This window comes from Oncorhynchus keta, chromosome 23 (genome assembly GCF_023373465.1).
Source record: "Oncorhynchus keta strain PuntledgeMale-10-30-2019 chromosome 23, Oket_V2, whole genome shotgun sequence".
NCBI classification, from domain to species: domain Eukaryota; kingdom Metazoa; phylum Chordata; class Actinopteri; order Salmoniformes; family Salmonidae; genus Oncorhynchus; species Oncorhynchus keta.
This window is the reverse complement of record NC_068443.1, coordinates 44,602,025-44,627,549: the sequence shown is the minus strand read 5'-3', so window position 1 is coordinate 44,627,549 and position 25,525 is coordinate 44,602,025. Positions and strand designations below refer to the sequence as shown.

General features: G+C 44.2%; 1 protein-coding gene across 1 annotated transcript; it reads right to left on the bottom strand.

Moving 5' to 3' along the window:
* Positions 1-305: 305 nt before the first annotated feature.
* si:ch1073-184j22.1 (erythroferrone) lies at positions 306-24,122 on the bottom strand. Its single transcript, XM_035800643.2, has 8 exons — positions 23,039-24,122; positions 22,480-22,596; positions 20,403-20,517; positions 8,080-8,207; positions 7,643-7,754; positions 4,649-4,730; positions 4,479-4,554; positions 306-4,170 (listed from the first exon to the last, which is right to left on the bottom strand). Exons 1-8 carry the CDS (start codon positions 23,198-23,200, stop codon positions 4,072-4,074), a joined length of 891 nt encoding a protein of 296 aa, XP_035656536.1. The 5' UTR covers positions 23,201-24,122; the 3' UTR covers positions 306-4,071.
* Positions 24,123-25,525: the final 1,403 nt, after the last annotated feature.

Sequence of the window (25,525 nt, the reverse complement as noted above, 5' to 3'; positions counted from 1 at the left end):
ATATTTTACACAAGGTTTGTCTATGTTGAAATTTGGTTACCATGATGACATAATCATGTGGTTGAAACTTCACCCTTAAAACTATTTTATTCAAATCCAATGTTCCATTTTCCACCTAGATTCCACTTCAAAATACGGATTACATTGAAACGACACTAAAATAAAAGCCCAGAAGAAAGCATGAGTATCTATGCATCTCTGCAATTAGCCTGCAATTAATTACACTTGGAATTGAAATTGGGAAATCAACCATTTGCAGATTATTCCAAATTTACACAACAAACACCAGCGAGAATATCCTAACATGGATTGCAATAAATGTTTTATTACAAGCAATAACATCCACCACTTTTCATATATCGTATTCATTTCACATCCAAAAGGAAAATAAATATTCTGAATAGCGTGGTAAAGCGAATCATCGACAATGAAAGTAGAAAAATACCTCTATAAGTATATATAGACAGAATGGTTATTTAAAATGTCGTTAACAAAATGTCCTGGGTCGTGTTCAGTAGAAGAAGAAAACGGACCGAAACGGGGAGGGACTACCTGAAGTTGTCTAATAAGAAACTAATTACATTGCAAATTGTTTTGCTACAGTGTGCACTAATGAATACGACCCTGTTGTCTTAACAATGCTGTTATGGATAATTGCAGAGGCTGGTCTGAATATTGATGTTTGCTAATGACACACTCATCCCACTCGTAGTTACCAGTGTCAGTCATTCTCTGCTCTCTGCCCGGAGTGGCATAAAGCTGTGTGCCACTCCAGACAGAGAGTCTACGATTTTGAGAAATACTTTCTGTTTGTACATACAGAGATTGGATAGGTATTTCAATTACTTTTGAGTATTATGTCATTTGTATTTGAAAATACTGAAAGTGAATATGTTATTTATTGCCAAACTATCACTACACTCACTCTCATTCGCAAGTGACTTTCTTTCAAACACCTTTGTGCATCCACCTACACCCTCTGATGCCTCGTAGTAATACATGGTATCTCCTTTTTGACACCAATGCAGCGAATTGTTTTGAATAATATGCGGCCACAAAGCTCTGAAGATTAACATTCAGAACTGTGCCAATTGTCTAAGCAATAGATACTGTTCATAGAGTGTTAGCCAAGGTTCACAGGCTGTTTTATAACTCATTTAAAGGGGCTGCCTGTAAATGTACATACAAAATACATGTATTTTCATCAAATACATTTGTTGGCACCAGTATTTTGTGGTTCATTACAATGCATTGGTCTTTTATGTTTTGTAACAGATACATTTTAATGTTTCTTTGCCCACCTCTGTGTACGTAAATTACCAGGCAAAAGTTTGGACACACCTACTCATTCAAGGGTTTTTCTTTATTTTTTACTATTTTCTACATTGTAGAATAATAGTGAAGACATCAGAACTACGAAATAACACATATGGAATCATGTAGTAACCAAAAAAGTGTTAAACATATCAAAATATATTTTATATGGGAGATTCTTCAAAGCAGCACCTCCCTTATCCTTGATGTCAACCTTGCACACTCTTGGCATTTTCTCAACCAGCTCCATGAGGAATGCTTTTCCAACAGTCTTGAAGGAGTTCCCACATATGCTAAGCACTTGTTGGCTGCTTTTCCTTCACTCTGCAGTCCAACTCATCCCAAACCATCTAAATTGGGTTGAGGTCAGGTGATTGTAGAGGCCAGGTCATCTGATGCAGCACTCCAGCACAGCCTGGAGGCGTGTTGGGTCATTGTCCTGTTGAAAAACAAATGATAGTCCCACTAAGCCCAAACCAGATGGGATGGCGTATAGCTGCAGAATGCTGTGGTAGCCATGCTGGTTCAGTGTGCCTTAAATTCTAAATAAATCACAGACAGTGTCACAAGAAAAGCACCCCTCACCATCACACCTCCTCCTCCATGCTTCACGATAGAAACCACACATGCGGAGATCATTCGTTCACCTACTCTGCATCTCACAAAGACACAGCAGTTGGAACCAAAAAATCAAAAATTTGGACTCAATAGACCAAAGGATAGGATTTCACCGGTCTAATGTCCATTGCTCGGGTTTATTGGCCCAAGCAAAACTCTTCTTATTGTTGTTGTCCTTTAGCAGTGGTTTCTTTGCAGCAATTTGACCATGAATGCCTGATTCACACAGTCTCATCTGAACAGCTGATGTTTAAATGTGTCTGTTACTTGAAATCTGTGGAGCAATTTCTTTGTATTTGGTCTAAAATGTCTGAGGCTGGTAACTCTAATGAACTTATCCTCTGCAGCAAAGGTAACTCTGGGTCTTCCTTTCCTGTGGCGGTCCTCATGAGAGCCAGTTTCATCATAGCGCTTATGTTTTTTGCGACTGCACTTGAAGAAACGTTCAAAGTTCTTGAAATTGACTGACCTTCATGTCTTATAGTAATGATGATATGTCATTTCTTTTTGCTTATTTGAGCTGTTCTTGCCATAATATGGATTTGGTCTTTCACCAAATAGTGATATCTTCTGTATACCACCCTTACCTTGTCACAGCACAACTTATTGGCTCACAACACATTTGTATTTGCATTTATTATGGATCCCCAGCTACTCTTCCTTGGGTCCAGCAAAATTAAGGCAGTTTATGCCATTTTAAAAACATACGATACATACACAGATTTCACAACACACTGTGTGCCCTCAGGCCCCTACTCCGCCACTACCACATATCTACAGTACTACATCCATGTGTATGTAAAGTGCGTATGTTATCGTGTGTGTGTGTGTCAAAGTTTGTGTTGCTTCACAGTCCCCACTGTTCCATAAGGTTTTTTTTATCTGTTTTTTTAAATGCGTCATTTACTTGATGTGGAATAGAGTTCCATGTAGTCATGGCTCTATGTAGTACTGTGAGCCTTCCAGTCTGTTCTGGACTTGTTCTCGTCTGTTCTAGTCTGTTCTGGACTTGGGGATTGTGAAGAGACCTCTGGTGGCATGTCTTGTGGGGTATGTATGGGTGTCCGAGCTGTGTGCCGGTAGTTTAGACAGACAGCTCTGTGTATTCAAAATGTCAATACCTCTCATAAATAAAAGTAGTGATGAAGTCAATCTCTCCTCCACTTTCAGCCAGGAGAGATTTACATGTATATTGTTAATATTAGCTCTCTGTGTACATCCAAGGGCATCCAAGGGCCAGCCCTGCTGCCCTGTCCTCACTCAATTGCAGTCCTTTTTGTGGCACCTGACCACACGACTGAACAGCAGTCAAGGTGCGACAAAACTAGGGCATGTAAGACCTGCCTTGTTCATAGTGTTGGCAGAGCATCACTTTATTATAGACAGACTGCTCCCTATCTTAGCTACTACTGCATCAATATGTTTTGACAATGACAGTTAAAATCTAGAGTTACTCCAAGCAGTTCAGTCATCTCAACTTGCTCCATTTCCACAACATTTAGTTGTTTAGCGTTTAGTGAGTGTTTTGTTCCAAATACAATGCTTTTAGATTTAGAAATATTTAGGGCTAACGTATTCCTTGCCACCCACTCTGAAACTAACTGCAGTCTTTGTTGAGTGTTGCAGTCATTTCAGTTGCTGTAGTAGCTGACATGTATAGTGTTGAGTCATACACATACATAGGCACTCTGTCTTTACTCAAAGTCAGTGGCATGTTGTTAGTAAAAAATCCAAAAGATCAAAGGGGCCTAAACAGCTACCCTGGGGAATTCCTGATTCTGACTGGATTATATTTGATAGGCTCCCATTAGTGACTTCCTCATGAAGCTGGTTTAGAGAATGCCAAGGGTGTGCAAAGCTGTCATCAAGGCAAAGTGTGGCTACTTTGAACAATCTCAAATATAAAATACATTTTAATTTGTTTTAACACTTTTTTTGGTTACAACATGATTCCATGCGTGCTATTTCATAGTTTTGATGTCTTCACTATTATTCTACAATGTAGAAAATATAAAAAAATAAGGAAAAACCCTTGAATGATTAGGTGTGTCCAAACTTCTGACCGGTACTGTACGTGGTTTAATATGTTTGTTCATTTCAGTCTATGGGTGTGTGTGTGTATCATTTGTTTTACTGTGTTCACACTCCCAGGAGTATCCCGGAAAACAAAGTATCCTGGAGGACTGTGAGTGCTGAGCCTGTTCCGTTGTCGACGAAAATGGACACATACTCCCCCGCCTGCAAGCCAGAACATAAAGAGTTAAAGACCATCAGTCACTCCGCACTCTACTCTCAATCCTTTCACCAAGAGCAGTGTTTATGCTCATCTATCACTCTGACTGCCAGTATCATTCCTGGCAAACAAGGTAATTGCACATAATTGTCAAAGTATATGTCTTTATCTGGAGATGAGAGTGTTGATAGGAGTGTGTGCAGATATCAGGTTGTTGTGAATGGGTGGCCATATACATGTTTAACTCAATACTGTGTTTGTGTGTGCGTGAACGTGTAATAATTCCCTGTGTGTGTGTGAGAGAGTATATTACCTGTATGTAAAGGGTTCCTGTCAGTAAGACGCTGAAGACTCCTGAACTACCCACCCCTGTCACCGAATCCAGAGACCTGGAACATTCAGAGGCAAAAGCTCAGGAAAAACAGGCAGGAACAACTGGCAATGATTGAATACATCTGTGTGTGTGTGTGTACTAGTACTCACACATTGCTCTGGCATAGGGACTCAATGCAGATGGAAGCCTTCACACTATCCTTCATCCTGGCTTGTGACCTCTCATTGGGCTCTGGGAACACACACACACACACACACACACACACACACACACACACACACACACACACACACACACACACACACACACACACACACACACACACACACACACACACACACACACACACACACACACACACACACACACACACACACACACACACACACACACACACACACACACACACAGGTCAGTGGTAACCCATCATTCAGGGCAGGTGGGGCCTGTTTTGCTTATTATTTTGGAAATAATACGTGTCACAGTTGGCAAACAATGTTAAAAAATACATGTAATTGAGTTAATAAAGTTGCATACACACATGGTCTCTTTTTTTGCTTTTTTGAGTAAGGCAGGTGTGTCAGGGTAAATGCAAGTGTCTCAGCCGAGTGCTTTTATGTGGTGGTGGGGCGAGCCAGCAGAAAATACAGTGTTGCGTCTGATTGGCTCAGTTTTCTGTCATGATTGGCTCAGTTTTTGGTCACTCATGGGACAGTACGTCATCCCCAATTCTAAGGTCAGAGCTCAAATATTTTATCCCCTTGGGTTCTGCCATAGAGTTATATTAGATGTGCCCATCCAAGGTCATTGGCCACAGATAGAATGATATCAAATCACGTTATATTTACAGTAGCTTGGATTGGACTGATCATGTCAACATCTTACTTTCAAAGTATTACCTAAGCAGTCATCAAATCAAAGTTTATTTGTCATTGAATACAACAGGTGAAGTAGACCTTACAGTGAAATTCTTACTTACAGGCTCTAACCAATCGTGCGAAAAGGTATGTGTGTGTGTGTGTGTGTGTGTGTGTGTAGGTAAGTAAAGAAATAAAACAACAGTAAAAAGACATTTGAAAATAACAGTAGCAAGGCTATATACAGACACCTGTTAGTCAGGCTTATTGAGGTAGTATGTACATGTAGGTATGGTTAAAGTGACTATGCATATATGATGAACAGAGAGTAGCAGTAGCGTAAAAAGAGGGGTTGGCGGGTGGTGGGACACAATGCAGATAGCCCGGTTAGCCCGGTTAGCCCGGTCATCAGTTGTCATCAAGTCGACAATTGACTGGCAAATCCTTGTCATATGAAGAGAAATTAGAGATGAAACGTATCGGTCCTCATCGGCCATTGTACATAAAGATTACACAACAAGTTTGAAATCGCAAATTCAACAATGAGTCGTTTGGAAGGAATCAGTGGCTCACTGCAAGCGTTGCAAAGAAACCACTAAGGTTCGCCTGCTTTTCAATGCCAGACATTGATGACACGTTTGATGACAAAATATGCCAACTTAGGACCGCTGCGCCACCTTCACAAGTTGAGTCCAAAAATGTATTGCATGCTGTTGCATAAATGATGTAATACGCAAGGGAGAAGTGTATACTGTAGCTAAGAAAGTAATACTTAGTGTGTGTTGTGTAGGAAGCTGTTAGTAGCCCGTGTGCCTCGCCCTAATCATTTGGTGTATTTTCACCAACGCGGTATTGTAAACACATCGCTCGTGGCCCAGTGTGTGCTTGTTTGGCTACTTTTACTTTTGTACAGCTTTGACAGTGCTACTGATAGTAGTTGTGGGGCTTGTGGTGCTTGGCGTCAAATAGTGTTATATGATGTGCATTTCTTTTTGACACGCAAAGACCCAAATGGCATTCAATGTGCCTCACCCTAATAATTATGTTCTATTTTCACCTCTTAATTTTGCCTACTGTTCTAAATTGGTGGTGCACAAATAGCCTATAACCTATTTTAGAGAAATGTAATCATTGAATATTGTAAGAGCTTCCATTGTCTGTTTATATGCCCCATTTATTTATCCTACGGTTCTGACTTGGTGTACAGGGAGAACACTGTAAGAACAGCCCATGTTCTGAATTCTGTCGCTGTACATTTCAAAAGTGCTGAACGAATAGTTATATTGACTACGTCCGTCCTAGCTCGGCTCATTAATGTCTTCATCGAAGTTACGGATTATTTGATAGTTTGTACATCTCAATTGTCACTAGAAACCACATTTGTTTAAGCAAGTCTGCCATATCAGCTATGTTTTTAGGTGTAGTTGTTTTGCTGGCATGCATCCCACTTCTTCACCAAGATTTGCTAAAATGGCCACTGACAGAGGCATACACATTGCAGTGGTGGTATGGGGTGGTTTCCCTTTGGGTGGACTTTCTGAAGAAAGACCCCACCCCTGTTCCTCAGAACTGGCCAGGCCTTATCTTCTCAACATCTGACACTGATTGGCCAGGGCAGTGCCTAGGCCACTTCTGATTGGTGTAAGCCAATGACACACCCAAAACATTCAAACCGTTTTTTTTGCCTTGCTGCCATCTTCACTTCTTTACTTGGCCTCTTGCAGGCAAAAAAAACAAGGTCAGATATATTTCTAGGTTACAAGGGAAAAGCTACTTAGAGAAAAATATATACTGTACATTGCTATGGAGTTATTGTAATGTTGATTTTGTATTTGATCAGTTGTGGAGATTTCTTTTGTATGGTTTCCCATCGTTTTTCTTCTTTCCTTGATATAGTCTCCTCTCTCCGTCTATCCATCCCCCTCTCTCGCTCCCTAGCCACTCCCCAGCTCCTATCTTTCTTCTTTCCTTGATAGTCTCCTCTCTCCGTCTATCCATCCCCCTCTCTCGCTCCCTAGCCACTCCCCAGCTCCTATCTTTCTTCTTTCCTTGATAGTCTCCTCTCTCGCTCCCTAGCTCCTATCTTCCTAATTTCCTTGTCTAACCACTTGTCTACCCCTCGTTATATCTCTGTTTTCTATCTATTTGTCCTCCTCCCTCTTGAACCTCTTCCTCTTGCTCCCTCTTTTTTTGTGTTATGGGAATCAATTCAGCCGCCAATGTACTGCAAAACCCCCACACCACCATAATTTATCACTTTGGTATGGGCCGGTGTGGAAGTCTCACCTATGAGAAGGCTGGCGGTGAGTTGGTAGAACCCGGAGACGGGAGCCGTGTAGCGGCCACTGCTAGAGTTGAAGCTCTGGCCCCTCTGGAGACTCTGCTCAGTGTCCGAGACCTGGAGGAGTGAAACAGGGAGACAAAGGTCAATGGTTAAGTGATACTGACTTAACTAAAATATAAACCATTTAACCGTGGTCGTATTTGGCCATTTTTTCCCCATGCTTTTGAGGGATAGAAGGTGTTCTAATATCTGAGGATGTAATATTACTGTGCATGTGTGTGCACGTGCATGAGTTTATTGTAGCGTGTGTCTACTCATACAGTTGAAGGCCTGGGGCTCCAGTGAGTTGTGTCTGTAACCATATGCACGTGTGCTTGTGAGTGTGTGCCTGCGTTGGCATATTTATGCATGTTTGAGTGTGTGTGTGCGATTCACTCACACTGCTGAATGGCTGCAGCTCTAGCAGACTGCGGCGTGGCACGGTGAGGGGGTGGTGCAGGCGGCAGTGGAAGGCGGTGGCCACACGGGGAGGTCGCTCACAGAGCAGACAGGGTCCACCAGCCATCTCTGAGGAAGAGGGAGAGAGTTCCTGTGATCAGTTTACCTATTTCATTCTTTTCAAGAGAGACAGAGACAGATTCCCCCTCAGTTCATTAGTGCACTAGTGGGTGCTATTTGAGACGCACACAGAGACTATTCATGGCTTTCACCTACCCAGCCAAGGCAGATCAATTTTTATTTTTTTATTTTTTTATTTTACCTTTATTTAACCAGGCAAGTCAGTTAAGAACACATTCTTATTTTCAATGACGGCCTGGGAACAGTAGGTTAACTGCCTGTTCAGGGGCAGAACGACAGATTTGTACCTTGTCAGCTCGGGGGTTTTGAACTCGCAACCTTTCGGTTACTAGTCCAACGCTCTAACCACTAGGCTACCCTGCCGCCCCAATGACTGGATAGGAAGGAAAGAAGGAAAGGATGCATTGTCAAAGTATTTGAAAAATACATTTAGATTAGTTTGGTACTGTATGAGTTTTCTGTAATGGCAAGAGGAGGGGAGATGAGTGAGATTCATGTGGATTGAGGGAGTGAGTGTCAGAATAATCAAAAAGGTTGTGAAGTGAAAGACAGAATTGTTTTTGTGTTGTCTATATTCTTAAAGAATATATGTTTGAGTTGTGGTGTGTGAGAGGTGCTGTCTTACATTGCTTTTTGAATTAAGAATCTGAGAGTGCCGTGGGCATGCCTAATATAAATATATTTGAGATTGATCTGTGTGGATGTTTGCAAATCAGTGGCATACTGCAGTTTCATGAGCCCCACCCCCCTTTAGCCTAAACTATGGGCCAAAAGAGAAGAATGTGCAGTTTCATGCTATTCTACACATTTTGCCATCAGGCTGAGAGAAAATGGTGCTTTTTGTAAAGCTAATCTTCCGATAGCTAATCTTCCAATATATATATATATATATATATATATATATATATATATATATATATATATATATATATATATTTACATTAAATGCATTATGCATTGTGAGTTGAATGCTGTAACACAGAATAAAACTATTATTACAAGTCCCATGATGGTAGTGAATGCCCATGACTGCTTATCACTTATAAACCATCAGTTATTCATATTACTTTACTTTAATAAAACATTTCTTTTGTATATTAGATTTGTTTTATTTGATGACTTTATTATTTGATTCCAAGTCATCATCTCATCTCTAAAGAGATGTTGCCTATGCTGTCTGACACTATCACTATTTTAGTAGTTCTTAAAAAGTAAATAAGGCAGACTTTTAATAACTGCTCAATACCAACTATCAATCACTTAGATTATGTATTTTCAGGTAGAGATACCTCAAAGAAACTGCTTTCTACGCATCCCCTCTTGATTACGCATTCTGCTGTCCCTTACGTAGCAGGCATAAAAGAAACCGACCGGACAAGTAGCTGCAGCAATGGATTATGGCTGTTGTAATGAATTATCACATGTTGTGCACTAAACTATGTAGAACATCGGTCTGTTGGATACTACAACTCCCAACTGTTCAGGCATGATCTGGTTTATCTCTAGAGAAACTGCAGTGAAATGTGTGCATTGAGCTCACAGAAAAAAACGGAATGAAATGGAATTAAAATAATGGAACTATCAATGTCTGTCAATTAGTTGTTTAAAAACTGAAAAAATAACTGACATTTCGGTTAAATCGCTCAGCATAATCTCTTGCTATTCTATACATTTTGTCATGAGGCTGTGAGAAGATTTTGTTTTCTTAAAGCTAATTTCCTGATATTCTACACATTTTGCAATGAGGCTGAGAGAAGATTTTGTTTTCTTAAAGCTAATTTCCTGATATTCTACACATTTTGCAATGAGGCTGAGAGAAGATTTTGTTTTCTTAAAGCTAATTCCCTGATATTCTACACATTTTGCAATGAGGCTGAGAGAAGATTTTGTCGTTTTAAAGCACATTTCCTGTAATTGTAAATATTTAAGGCCTGTTCATATGCTACCTGGAGGGAGGGGGGGGACCTCCAAAAGGTCTGTGGGGGTGTGTGGGACACCAGTGGTGTGAATATATATTTGTTTGAATATCAGCAGTTTGTGTGTGAGTTTAAGTGTTAAAGAGTATGTTTTAGTTTGAGTGTCTGTAGCGTGTCTGCGAGAGTGTATGTACGGCGCCACCCTGCTCGGCTGTGTGAATAGAAGTCTTTATGTTTTAGAGGGCTGTGAGAACAGCCTGCAGTTCCCGGAGAGCACAAACAGACCCGTGTCTACTCACATGGCAGCCTGCCAACTCTCATTCCACACACGGACAGTTATTACAAACACAGAAATGCCAACTGGAAACATACGCACATACCTCATACACACGTACTCACGCACGAGCACACACACAAAGTAACAAAGACACACTAGCGAGTCTGGAGGAATCTGAGGAATTTTACGGCCCGGCCAAGTCACATCCACGTTCCGGAAAATTACCTCTATTAAGGGATCAGACCAGCCCACAATCAGACAAACAGCCTCCCAAGCATTTTATAGCCTACATTCACCCACATTGTTTAGAAAGACCAACTGTAACCAATACATCAAATGTAGTGGCTGTGCATTATTATGCAGCAGGTACTGAGTTATGCTGTGTTTTGTAGTGTGAATATACTGCATGCACCGCAAAGTATGTATTCCATATATTGTTTTCAGCAATTGTAGTATCTTAGGGTTAGGGTTATTTTTTTTTCCCCATATCAGATGACAGTTTTCAAGCTCTGGCTGCATTCGATAACCAAGATATAAGTCATAATTCCAATAATCCTGTTGCAAAAAATAAACAATTGCGATCTCTGATTCAAACAACTAGCACTGTGGGTTCTGCTTTCGAGTCGGGTGTGGTTTTTCTTCAATATCAAATTGATAGCTTTTTATTACAATACATTCACAACACACTGTGCTCGCAGGCCACTACTCCACCACTACCACATATCTACAATACCAAATCCATGTGCACGTGTGTACAGTGCTTATGTTATTGTGTGTGTGTGTGTGTATGCATGTGTCTATACCGATGGTTTAGTAGCACGTTTTCATCTTTCATTAAAGATGTGTACAAATAACCACGCTGCATTTTGGTCCTCCTCTCCTTCCCAGGAAGAAAACCGTTACAGAATCACCCACCACAACAGGACCAAGCGGCGTGGTGACAGGCAGCGGCAGCAGGAGCAGCACAAGGAGGAATGGACATGGGATGATGTGTTGACGGCAAGGGTTGCTACACATGGGAGGAGATCCTGGCGGGAAAGGATCTCCTCCCATGGGAACAGGTGGAGGCAGCTAGGAGAGCAGAGGCAGCCGGAGAGAGGAGCCGGCGACACGAGGGAACACGGCTGGCAAGGAAGCCCGAGAGTCAGCCCCAAAAATGTCTTGGGGGGAGGCACGGCGAAGCCAGGTAGGAGACCTGCAGCAACTTCCTGTGCTTACCTGGGGACGAGAGAGACCGGGCAGGCACCGTGTTATGCTGTGGAGTGCACAGTGTCTCCAGTGCAGGTGCATAGCCCGGTGCGGTACATACCAGCTCCTCGTATCGGCCGGGCTAGAGTGGGCATCGATTCAGGTGTCATGAAGCCGGCTCTACGCATCTGGTCTCAGTGAGTCTCCTTGGGCCGGCGTACATGGCACCAGCCTTACGCATGGTGTCCCCGGTTCGCTTGCACAGCCCAGTGCGGGCTATTCCACCTCGCCGCACTGCAGGGCGACCGGGAGCATTCATCCGGGTAAGGTTGGGCAGGCTCGGTGCTCTAGAGCTCCATTGCGCCTGCACGGTCTGGTCTATCCAGTACCACCTCCACGCACCAGCCCTCCTTGGCCCAGTACCACCAGTGCCGACACCACGTACCACGCCTCGCCTGTCCAGCGCTGTCAGAGCCTTCCTCCTCTTCAGCGCCGTCTGAGCTGCTCGTCTGCCCAGCGCCACCTGAGCTGCCCGTCTGTCATGAGCCGCCAGGATCTGCCAGAGCCGCCAGTCAGCCAGGATCTGCCAGAGCCGCCTGTCAGCCAGGATCTCCCACAGCCGCCAGTCAGCCAGGAACTGCCAGAGTCGCCAGTCAGCCAGGATCTGCCAGAGCCGGCCAGTCAGCCAGGATCTGCCAGAGCCGCCAGTCAGCCAGGATCTGCCAGAGCCGCCAGTCAGCCAAGGTATGCCAGAGCCGCCAGTTAGCCAGGAACAGCCAGAGCCGCCAGTCTGCCAGGATCCGCCAGAGCCGCCAGTCTGCCAGGATCCGCCAGAGCCGCCAATCAGCCAGGATCCGCCAGAGCCGCCAGTCAGCCAGGATCCACCAGAGCCGCCAGTCTGCCAGGATCCGCCAGTCTGCCAGGATCCGCCAGAGCCACCAGTCTGCCAGGATCCGCCAGAGCCGCCAGTCTGCCAGAATCCGCCAGATCCATCAGTCTGCCAGGATCCGCCAGAGCCGCCAGTCTGCCAGAATCCGCCAGATCCATCAGTCTGCCAGGATCCGCCAGAGCCGCCAATCTGCCAGGATCCGCCAGAGCCGCCATTCAGCCAGGATCCGCCAGAGCCGCCAGTCTGCCAGGATCCGCCAGAGCCGCCAGTCTGCCAGGATCCGCCAGAGCCGCCAATCTGCCAGGATCCGCCAGAGCCGCCAGTCTGCCAGAATCCGCCAGATCCATCAGTCTGCCAGGATCCGCCAGAGCCGCCAATCTGCCAGGATCCGCCAGAGCCGCCATTCAGCCAGGATCCGCCAGAGCCGCCAGTCTGCCAGGATCCGCCAGAGCCGCCAGTCTGCCAGAATCCGCCAGATCCATCAGTCTGCCAGGATCCGCCAGAGCCGCCAATCTGCCAGGATCCGCCAGAGCCGCCATTCAGCCAGGATCCGCCAGAGCCGCCATTCAGCCAGGATCTGCCAGAGCCGTCAACCTGCCTGAGCTGTCAGCCTGACGGAGCTATCTCGTAGTCTTGGGCTACCTCTCAGTCCTGAGCAACCCCTCAGTCTTCAGCTACCCCTCAGTCTTGAGCTACCCCTCAGTCTTGAGCTAACCCTCAGTCTTGAGCTACCCCTCAGTCTTGAGCTACCCCTCAGTCCCGAGCTACCCCTCAGTCCCGAGCTACTTCAGTTCCGAGCGGTCCCTCAGTCCGGAGCTGGCCCTCAGTCCAGTGGGACCCTTTGTTAAGGTTACTAGGCCAAGGTCAGCGGCGAGGGTCGCCACTCAAGGGACGCTAAGTAAGCGGATTAAGACTGTGTTGGAGTGGGGTCCACGTCCCGCACCAGAGCCGCCACCGTGGACAGACGCCCACCAAGACCCACCCCTATGGGTTTAGGTGTGCGGCCGGGAGTCCGCACCTCTGGGGGGGGTGTACTGTCACGCCCTGGCCTTAGTATTCTGTGTTTTCTTTATTATTTTGGTTAGGCCAGGGTGTGACACGGGTGATTTATGTGTCTTGTTTTGTCTAGGGGTTTTGTAATCTATGGGGTTGTGTTCAGTTGAGTGTTCTAGGTAAGTCTATGGTTGCCTGGAGTGATTCTCAATCAGAGGCAGGTGTTTATCGTTGTCTCTGATTGGGAACCATATATAGGCAGCCATATTCTTTAGGTATCTGTTGGGTGGTAGTTCCTGTCTCTGTGTTTTGCACCAGTTAGGACTGTTTCGGTTTTTCCACGTTTTCTTATTTTGTATAGTGTTCACGTTTTCATCTTTCATTAAAGATGTGTATAAATAACCACGCTGCATTTTGGTCCTCCTCTCCTTCCCAGGAAGAAAACCGTTACATGGTTGTGTTGCTTCACAGTCCCCACTGTCCCATAAGGTGTATTTTTTATTAGATTTTTAAATCTAATTTTACTGCTTGCATCAGTTACTTGATGTGGAATAGAGTTCCATGTAGTCATGGCTCTATGTAGTACTGTGCGCTTCCCATAGTCTGTTTTGGACTTGGAACTCTTGTGGCATGTCTTGTGGAGTATGCATGGTGTCTGAGCTGTGTGCCAGTAGTTTAGACAGACAGCTCGGTGCATTCAACATGTCAATACCTCTCATAAATGTGACCGATCGGCTCAAATCGGTCTTATGTAGAAACATTTGAAATTGTGTATTTTACATTTTACATTTTACAAAATGTAGAGACTCAGAGCTACAAAATTTCATATCATACACTACAGTTGAGGAACAATGGGAAACCAATTTTGCTTTGAAAGTTGATAAACTTGTGAACTCACTTTTGAGAAAATGGCCTTTGAATTTTTTCGTACTACTACTGGAGAGCTCTTCTTTGTCTACACCCATTCAGCATTGTTCACACACTCTTCAGCTTTAGCCCCACCCATTCAGCATTGTTCACACACTCTTCAGCTTTAGCCCCACCCATCTCTTTAAGGGTTGATCCGAGCGCTCTCTACTAACAACAGAAGTCAAGTTACTTGCTAGCTACTTCCAGACAAATGACAGAACAGCTCACTGAACATTACTCGCCCTAGCAGAGCTGGTTAGGCTGTTATGTTTTCCAGAGCGTTGGTGACTGCAACTGTGCTGTCAGATTGTCCATTCGGAAATTCAAAACGTGTCGTTCTCGGAGCGTTAAGAGCTCACACTGGACGCTCTGGCCGATGAGTAGGGTTGATCCGAACGAACTTTCTGACCTCACAACGGCAGTCATGCACCCAAGATAACTGACTAACATTGGATAACTTGCTAGCTACTTCCAGACACATAATGAGAGAACACCCCACTCTGACCATTTGAATCGCCCTAGCAGAGCTGGTTAGGCTGTTTTCATGTTAACCAGAGCGTTGGTGACTGTAACTGTGCTGCTGGCAACAATTTATGCTTTTTTGCCTACGTTTACTGACACCGGTCATATTCAACGGGTGTTGAGAGTTCATAAATTCATCAACTATTCTGCGCTCTGGCACACTCAGACGAGAGTGCTCTGAAATTGGAGTAGATGGCCAGACTGAATTTATAAACACACCCCAAATTGTTACTTGCGTAGTGGGGTCTTTTGTTAAGACATGTAGCAAGCTAGGTAAACAATGAGCCATAATAATATCTCATGAAGTTACTACCCAGCTTGAATCTGCAGGTAGCTGACCAACCAGGTTCAATGTTAGCTAGCTAACATTAGGCAATATCTAGCTAAGAAAATGGCTCTGAGATACGAATAATAAGGTCATACATGTAACATTAGCTAGCGAGCCAGCCAGCTAATGTTAGCAATGGTAAACAATGAACCATAATCACAACTCATGACGTTACTACACTGCATGAATCGGCATGTAGCTAACCAACCATGCCACCATCGTTGATTGCCATGTTCCTCTTGCTGTGCTCCATCGACTCCGCTATCAGATGGGGGAGGAAAGGCAGGAGATGGCTCCCCTGGTGAATCAACTCCAGGCAACACCGGCCAGTATGATAACAACAAACGATAAGGTGGAGATGTATCCAACAAGCGTGAAAGCCGCCGAGCCACCGGTGTAGAAAAGGTAAACATTCAACTCTGCGTTTCCTCCAGTTTCTTACATAGGCTGGCGACCTGTGTGATCTAGGACGCCACCTCCAGCCTAGAATTCTCGGCAAGCAAACAATTGCCACATTGGAACTCTGAGTGGTCCAGTTTGTCCCGAAACAAAGCGTAGTAGATACAGCTCCTAGAGCACTGGAACTGTACATGTATTACTGTGGATAAAGAGGGCTCCATTGGAAAACTCATGGGACTAACTTCGTTCGCTTGATGACTAGCAGTTTAGCAAATCTGTCAAGCAAGCTTCAACCTGTCTGTTAAGCAGGATTCCGGGACATAAAATAGCGGTCCTCGCTGTTAAAAGCTAATCCATGCTAATCCTTGCAAAAACAAGTTCAGTATTTATATTTAATGAATATTGGTTGTGTTTTAGTCAAAAAATGACATGTTTTCAGCATACAGTTTTCAGCTGCGATGTTGAGGCTACTGTAGACCTTCATTGCAAAACAGTGTGTGTTTTAATCAGTTATTTGGTGACGTGAATATATTTTGTATTTAGTAGAGCTTTATCTAAAAACGATAACTTTTTGAATGTTTCACCCCACAATTTTTTTCACTGAATAGGCTGGTCCTCCCCTTCCTCCTCTGAGGAGCCTCCACTGCATCAGCCATATGCCTAAAGTATATCTATGCCGCCATCGTAGAAACCTAGCAATGCTAACATGCTCTTCACTTAATTTTAACTATGTAACATTATACTTCTTCCAAAGTAAAACCGATGACATCATAATGCTGATTAAGGGTTTGCCTACTTTAGAAATGTCATCTTATTTCCAAGCTACACTTCACTATAAGAGAATGCATTGCGTGGTGCCGTATGCCAGTTTGGAGTCTTAGAACTTGTGCAACAGAGTTAAGAATGTAGCATAAGCTCACGCGACAGCTAGCTTGACATGTCGCCGATGGAGCCATCCTTTTGAGTTGCTCAACCCCATGCAACGGAACAGGGACAGCGTCTGGACATAAACACGACACGAAAAACAATGCTACTACAGGGAACATCACATAGGAGCAACGATATATGCCGGGGCAGTCAACAAAGAGAGGTAGTCCAGGTGAGTCCAATGAGCACAGCTGCATGTAATGATGATAACAGGTGTGAATGATGACGGGTAGCCTGGCAACTTGGAGCGCAGGGAGGGGGAGCGGGGGCAGGCGTGTCACTGTACAGCTGAAGCGTTACAGATTCCGTAATAGAAATGTGAAGGTCATTTCCAATTGAGCAAACATATCGAGTGTTTACCGTGAATGCAGTCTCCGCTATAAAGTGGAACATTGCCTTTAAATTTAAATCACAAGATAAAGCTGATGTGGATTGAACTAGGGCTATGTTTTAGGGAAGGCTTAAAACAAATAAGAAAAAAAGACCCGCCTATGTGTCTTCAGAATCCATAGTATTCTTAATGCTTGTTAGACTATTGTCAAACAAGGGTATTCTAGTGGTTACAGCTGTGGACTAGTAACTGAAAGGTTGCAAGTTTGAATCCCCGAGCTGACAAGGTACAAAGCTGTCGTTCTGCCCCTGAACAGGCAGTTAACGAACTGTTCCTAGGCCGTCATTGAAAATAAGAATTTGTTCTTAACTGACTTGCCTAGTTAAATAAAGGTATAAAAAAACATTTTTTTTTTAATTGTGAGCTGCCGGAAGGCAGTGGTCGAAGCAGCGAGCTCTGTCTCAGAGCCTCATGTGTTTGCACCCAGTACTGGGCGATATCATGACCAGGCTGAGCCCACAAGTTAATTGCATTTATTTAAATATTTTCCAGAAGTAAAACGAATAGTCTGATAATTTACACATCAAAGAAAAGTGTCTCAGCGCAACAGAATCATATTTGGCTCAAATTAATAAATATTTTGACAGCATTGTGAAATGAAATATTAAATCCACACAATACAGGCTTTAAATCCACACCAAAGAACATAACTATAATGATAGGCTATGTATAATTTAACTATAAATGTGGATGAGCATTTACACTGGAGGAAAGTTTACCGTTCTATAGTAGGCCTACATCTGTCATTCAATTGATGGCCCAAATCAGCTCATCAACTCAGCCAGGGAAACACAGTAGCCTATTATCGGTTATAACACCTTTCATTATTGTCACAAGTCAGGTTCTCCCTTGAGTGTACTACCTGAGGTTCCCACTGGAGAGCAACCTTGGGTTACTTCTAGTATCCAGGTGACCCTGATTGGGCTTATTGGGATCACCTGCTGGATGACTATTAAGGTTCCTCTGTGGACTGGGCCAGTTGCTCAGCTCCAGTGAGGATCGGCCGTTTCAACCCATCAGCGCCAGGTAGCTCATCCCCGTGCCGGGGGGTCCTGGGGTATAGAGACTGTAGTGAGGGAGGCAAAAGGTAGGGATGCAGTTCCAGACAGCTGTCCACCTAACATACTTTTTGTTCCTCTTGGGGCACGGTCCAAGGTTCTTCAGTGGGCTCACTGGTCGCATCTCACCTCTCATCCGGGAAGGCAGCGAACGCTGGAGTTTTTGAGAAGGAGGTTTTGGTGGCCCTCCGTGAAGGCGGACACTCGAACCTTTGTGGTTGCCTGTCCGACATGAGCCCGGAACAAGACTCCTCGTCAGTAGCCTCTGGGGTTTCTTCATCCGCTGCCAACACATTCTCAACCATGGTTCCATCTCTCTATGGATTTCAACATCAGTTGATGGCTTAAAATATTTAGATGCACTATTGTAAAGTGGCTGTTCCACTGGATGTCATAAGGTGAATGCACCAATTTGTAAGTCGCTCTGGATAAGAGCGTCTGCTAAATGACTTAAATGTAATGTAATGTAACACGGGCCTTCCATCCTCAGAGGGACACACGGTCATTCTGGTCGTTATGGACTGCTTTCCCAAGGCGGCACATTTCATTCCGCTGACTAAACTCCCATCTGCCCGTGAGACTGCTCAGCTAGTTTTCCGCCTTCACAGTCTTCCTCTGGACATAGTCTCCGACCGGGGCCCCCTGTTTGCCTCCAGATTTTGGAGGGAATTTTGTACTCTTCTGGGGTCATCAGCCAGTCCTCAGGTTATCACCCTCAGTCCCATGGTCAAACTGAGCGGGTGAACTAGGATCTGGAGACCACCTTACGGTGCTGTGTGTCCCCCAACCCCGCCACTTGGGAGTCAGCACCTTCCCTGGGTGGAGTATGCACACAACACTTTCCAGTGTTCTGGCCTGTCATCATTCCAGGTGTTGTACGGTTGCCAGCCCCCCCCCCTGTTTCCAGATCAGGAGATTGAAGTGATGGTTCCGTCAGCTCAACGCCTCACCTCTCGTTCTGGACCTGGAAGAGGGCTTGGTCAGTGCTCCTGAGGTCCTCAGCTCGGGTTCAACAACAGTCCAACCGTCATCGCCGTCCGTGGTGTTCAGTCCTCTGGTTATGGCCACTCGGCCTCCACCTCCGCCTCGCATGATAGCAGGACAGCCAGCCTACACGGTGTGATGCATCCTCTCCAGTCGTTAGTTCCGGCGAGGGACTCAGTGTCTCGTGGACTGGGAGGGTTACGAGCCTGAGGAACGTTCCTTGGTTCCGGCCCGGGACATTTTGTACCCCGGATTAATTCAGGACTTCCATCGACGCTCAGCTACCCCTGATGGAACGTCAGGAGCCATTCCTTGAGAGGGTAGGGGGTCCTGTTACAGGTCAGGTTCTCCCTTGAGTGTACTACCTGAGGTTCCCACTGGAGAACACCCTTGGGTTACATCTGGTATCCAGGTGACCCTGATTGGGCTTATTGGGATCACCTGCTGGATGACTATTTAGGTTCCTCTGTGGACTGGGCCAGTTGCTCAGGTCTCATGTTTGTTCAGTGTTCTCGTGTGCACTTGCTTTGTTGTTTTGCTATGAAGACCTTAAGTAAATATTCTAGATGTACCCTTTACCTCTGTCTGCTGTGTTTCTCTGCGCCTGTGTCCAAGTTCGTACTAGCACCATTGTCACAATTATGTGACAATTAATAGGCTAACGTGTAGCCTACAGAATGTAGCCAATTGGAATATAATCAAATATGGCGCCTATTGCAACCACCGATTGCTCTAGATTATCGCCACCTGATGTCTCAATAAACCATCAATACGCTCTAATTTCCCCCGCACAGCTGATCTCAACTGTCACCATTATTGGTCACCTCATTACCGCGTCCTAAAATATTATATCCGTATTACCGTAGTCCTGCTTGCAACCAAAGTCTTTTAAGATATGTTCATCCTCTGGTTGGTATTGTAATTGGAACAACTGAGACCTTTTTGAACAGACTAATGGCGATGTATCTATTTGACAAGCATTCCATACAATAGAAACAAAGTATGTAATTGTTTACCACAGCAAACCTACTGTATGTACCCAACGTTTTGTATGAATGGAAACTCATGTTGGCCTATTGTTATCATTGTTCCCTATTTATGTTATCCCAAAGTGTCTGGCATGCTAATTTATTATCAAGATCGGGGGTAAAATATCCCTGGACTGTCCATATTTGAAATGTGTAAATATATCAAGCCAATCTTTTCAGTTCTTTGTGCCAGAAGGGCCAGAATCGACACGATAGGCCTGTAACCGCTAGACCACCCCAGGCCATGATTGAAGAAAATGTGAACCTTTGGATACACTTAACACTATGTCGTAGCCTAGTGGAGACCAATAACTGGTTGACATCCAGGTCTGTCCCTTAATTTCAGAGACTGCCATTGGTCTGTTCTTACGTACCTCTCAGTCGTAGCTGGAACTCCTGCATCAGCTCTTCCTGCTGAGGTAACAGGGGGGCGGGGGGGCCGGGGGGCCCTTGAGGGCCTGGTGGTCCGGGGGGGCCCGGTAGACCATGCTACAGACAGAGACCAAAAAAACTATTATGAAACCAGTCCTCGATGATCAGTCCTCAAAGAGGGAATATCTAAGGGCTTCTACATCTAAAACTGATTGGTTACAGTCATTCTCGATGGGAGGCAGCTACAGAGTTTATTGGTGATACGAGAAATCTAAGGGCTTCTACATCTAAAACTGATTGGTTACAGTTATTCTCGATGGGAGGCAGCTACAGAGCTTATTGGTGATACGAGAAAACTGAGGATGGATCAGCAACATTGTAATTAATCCACAATACTAACCTACATGACAGAGTGAAAAGAAGGAAGCCTGTACAGAATAAAAATATTCCAGAACATGCATCTTGTTTGCAATAAGGCATGAAAGTAAAACTGTAGAAGATGTAGCAAAGAAATTAACGTTATGTCCTGAATACAAAGCTTTATTTTTGGGGCAAATCCAACACAACACATCACTGAGTACAACTCTTCATATTTTAAAGCATGGTCATCAGCAAGGACTAGGGAGTTTTTTTAGGATTAAAAGAATAAAGCTAAGCACAGGCTAAATCCTAAAGGAAAACCTGGTTCAGTCTGCTTTACAACAGACACTGGGAGAAAAATTCACCTTTCAGCAGGACAGCAACCTAAAACACAAGGCCAAATATACACTAAAGTTGCTTTACCAAGATGACTATAAATGTTCCTGAGTGGCATTAGTTACATTTTTGACTTAAATTGTCTTGAAAATCTATGGCTGAAAATGGCTGTCAAGCAATGATCAACAACCAACTTGACAGAGCTGGAAGTATTCTAAAAAATAATAATGGGCAAATATTGTACAATCCAGTTGTGCAAAGCTCTTAGTGACTGTCAGCTGTAATCACTGCCAAGGGGGATCCGAACATGTATTGACTCAGGGGTGTGAATACTTATGTACATTTTATATTTCCGTATTTCATTTTTAATGGATTTTTTTAACATTTCTAAAAACATGTTTTCACTTTGTCATTATGGGGTATTGCGTGTAAATTGGTGATTTTTTTTTTAATCCATTTTGAATTCAGGCTGTAACACAACAAAATGTGGAATAAGTCAAGGGGTATGAATACTTTCTGAAGGCATTGTAATATACTGAACAAAAATATAAACGCAACATGTAAAGTGTTGGACCCATGTTTCAGGAACTGAAATAAAATAAATGTTCCATACCCACAAAAAACGTTTACATTCCCGTTTGTGAGCATTTCTTCTTTGGCACGATAATCCATCCACAGGTGTGGCATATCAAGAAGCTGATTAAACAGCATGATCATTCCACAGGTGCACCTTGTGCTGGGGACAATAACTAAAATGTGCACTTTTGTCACACAACACGATGCAACAGACTTCTCAAGTTTTGAGGTAGTGTGCAATTGGCATGCTGACTGCAGGAATGTCCACCAGAGCTGTTGCCAGAGAATTTAATGTTTATTTCTCTACCATAAGCCTCCTCCAATGTCATTTTAGAGAATTTGGCAGTATGTCCTCACAACCGCAGAACACATGTAATCTCGCCAGCCCAGGACCTCCACATCTGGCTTCTTCACATTTGAGACCAGCCACCCGAACAGCTGATGAAACGAAGGAGTTTTTCTGTCTTTATTAAAGTATTTTGTGGGGAAAAACTCATTCTGATTGGCTGGGCCTGGCTCCCCAGTGGGTGGGCCTATGCCCACCCAGGCCCACCCATAGCTGCGCCGCTGCCCAGTCATGTGAAGTCCATAGATTAGGGCCTAATTCATTTATTTCAATTGACCGATTTCCTTATATGAACTGTAACTCAGTAAAATCTTTGCATGTTGTGTTTCTGTTTTTGTTCAGTACTTATATAAGCCAGAATGTGAATGTACCTGTGTTAGCTAGCTTGTACCTGTGTTAGCTAGGCTTGTATTAGCCTACTGTGTAGATCTGTGTGGGTTTCCATTTGTACATCTACTCACCTTAGATGCCCTCTTTGAGGGCTTGGTCTTCTTGTTCTCTCCTTTGTTGGAGTTGTGTCTGAAGACGAGCCAGGAGTTACGAGGACTGACGATGGCCACATCTGAGGAGACAGTCTCCTGCAATTACAATGAGTTACTACTACCATGAATGTTGAAAAATATCCCCTTAAACCTTACGGACTGTAACCACTTGGTCCTCACACTATAATAATAATAATAATAATATATGCCATTTAGCGGACGCTTTTATCCAAAGCGACTTACAGTCATGTGTGCATACATTCTACGCATGGGTGGTCCCGGGAATCGAACCCACTACCCTGGCGTTACAAGCGCCATGCTCTACCAACTGAGCTACAGAAGGACCCCACACTGAACAGCAATATCATAATATTTACCACCGCAATTATATATGACTCACAACCTTATACCCGTCATAACAGTCATTCATCAAGTCAGACACATACTGCCATTTGGAGAGAGAAAAAAAACACGTTTAACTGTTAATGTGCGATTATGTGCGAGAGACGTAACGGTGTGTGTGAAAATAGAGACGTACCGGGCTCTCCGTACTGCCAGTGTTATTCTCTCCCTGGTTCTCCCGACTCTTTTCGCTCTGTGCAGCACAAAAAGTCACCAGCAGCACCATCAGGAGGGGCAGCAGCAGGAGCCCTCGTACCCTGCTTAAGGTTCCCCTGCCCTGGGCCGTATGGGGCAGCATGGTGGGTGAAGGGCTGGAGGGCTGATGGTGCTCCTTCCAGGGACACAGCTCTTCAGCTCGCCTGTCTTAGGCACCCATACTACGGAGATGATAGATCCTCAATACAGTTCCTCTGCTTTGCTTCTGGTTAAATGGTAATAGGGGTGTAGTCAAAGAAGAAGAATCACCGGCCTTCAGTTCTGTGGTTAATTATTTTGGGGGGATTAAGTTGGCAGTATAGTTCCTCAGGTTAGTTTTCGAAGAGTTCCTGCTCCTGTGGAGGCCCCGTGATGCCACTATGTTGCGTTTTGTCTGTCTATGTCACTCTGTGCGTAGTAATACCAACCCATATGACGCTTTAATGTCTCTCCGTGCCTCTTTATCTTCTTTGTTTCTCTCCGTTTCTGTTGATATAAACGTTTTGATTTCAGCGTGTCGGATACTTACTGCATATGTTGCATGCAAACTTGTTTGAGAAATTCGGTGTGTGCGGTATAGCCAATGTGTGAGACATAAATACTGTGTGTGTGGCACAGGCAGGTTTTCTGTCTTTGAATGTGTGTATGTGCGTAACAATTTTACTCTGTGTGTGGTATTGGCACAGTGGGTGGTATTAATTCTCTTCTTTTGCCCTCCTCTGTCTAGCCACTCTTTTTCCCTTACTCGTTCACTGCCCTGTACTCTTCCCTTCTCTTGCTCCCTCTCACTGTCTGTCTTTCCTCTCCCTCTCTTCGCAATAGCAGTTGTTCCTTTGGTTGTCGGTTTAATTAGGGTGTCCTGTTCCCAGATAGATTTCCAACTTGTCTTGACTTCAATCCATATTCCTTGGGCTCAACACGCTGCTCCAGTGTAATGGCTGTGTTTGGACGGATTCTGTTTGTAGATCTTTCTCTCTCCAAAGCGATTTTTTTTTATCTTCGTCTTGTTGAAGACTCCTCCTCCTCCTCCTCCTCCTCCTCCCTCCCTCCTTAGTGGGCTCCTCCTTCCCTCTCACTCTATCAGCCTCTTGATCTTGAGCTGTCACTCTTTCCAGCTGCAGCCCTGTTCCTCTTGTCTGCCCAGAGTCATTCTGTCTCTCTTTATCTCGCTCCCTCCTCCCTGTGTTCTTTCCCTGTCTCCGTTCTTTGTTTGTGGTCTCTTTCATTCCCTCCCTCTCTGAATCATTTTCCCTTCTCTGCTGCAAGTTCTCCAGCACTGACTTACATGGCTTCCCACATGTCATTATTTTTTGCTGGGTCCTAGTGCCAACAAGGTAGTCTTTACTCCTTGACCCTGACCCAAGGACGTCAAATTGAATTTATTACATCCTTAAGAGTCAGACAAATGAAATACATTTTTATTATGGTGAACCTGGAGTTGTCAAAGTGAGAGAGTTCAGCCGAATCCACTTTATTGGTCTTATTCACAAATTTGTCTCTGGTTAAAAATAAATCAACATTTACAGACCATATTGACATAAATGACAACACACGGTTACACAGACCAATCGAGCCATTGACAACACGAGCTATAACATCTGGCGATATGGAGGATCAATGCAAAAGAAAGGGGGAAAGTGAGGGAGACAGAAGAAGAGGGAGAGACACACAGCAGAGATATGAGAGGGGAGTGGTCTAACATTTGGTCAATGTTGCCAAGATGATGACATTTGTCAGGAAAGTTGGTGCATGAGAGCGAGCACTCCAGATGATGAAATGTTATTTTGAAGTTGAGTGTACCGTTTCAGTGGAAATGTATCTCTCTCGCAGCGGGGGGTTAAATTGCGGGGAGATTACCGTTTTGTTGCTACTGCAGTAATGGCAGCTGCTGTACAGTACAGGCACAGATAGAACACGGAGCTAATTCTACAAATCTTTGCTACGGTGGATCAAAATAAATTCTCTGGAAAAAAATATACGTCAGTCTAAACTAAGCCAGAAGTGTTTATTCAGATGTTTTTTTTATACTGCCTACACTTCATGCTAGCTAGGTGTTTATACAGATGTTTTTTTATACTGCCTACACTTCATGCTAGCTAGGTGTTTATACAGATGTTTTTTTATACTGCCTACACTTCATGCTAGCTAGGTGTTTATACAGATGTTTTTTTATACTGCCTACACTTCATGCTAGCTAGGTGTTTATACAGATGTTTTTTTATACTGCCTACACTTCATGCTAGCTAGCTAGGCTAACATTTGCAAACCTAGCTAGCTAAAGACTATAGCAAAAAAAGCTTTGATTGCTGCCAAAGCGCTTGCTAAGACTATGATGGAACAATAAAATACAACAAACTAAGACATCTAATCATTTCAACTGCAAATAGGCTAATCGAATTTGCTCAGTCATTTACGAGCTAAAATTGAG

Coding starts and splice junctions, on each gene's coding strand:
- si:ch1073-184j22.1 (XM_035800643.2), bottom strand. CDS start 23,200: ATGCTGCCCCATACGGCCCAGGGCAGGGGAACCTTAAGCAGGGTACGA. Junction 4,731..7,642: donor CACCGCCAGCCTTCTCATAG/GTGAGACTTCCA, acceptor GTGTGTTCCCAG/AGCCCAATGAGAGGTCACAA. Junction 4,171..4,478: donor CAGGAACCCTTTACATACAG/GTAATATACTCT, acceptor TCTGGCTTGCAG/GCGGGGGAGTATGTGTCCAT.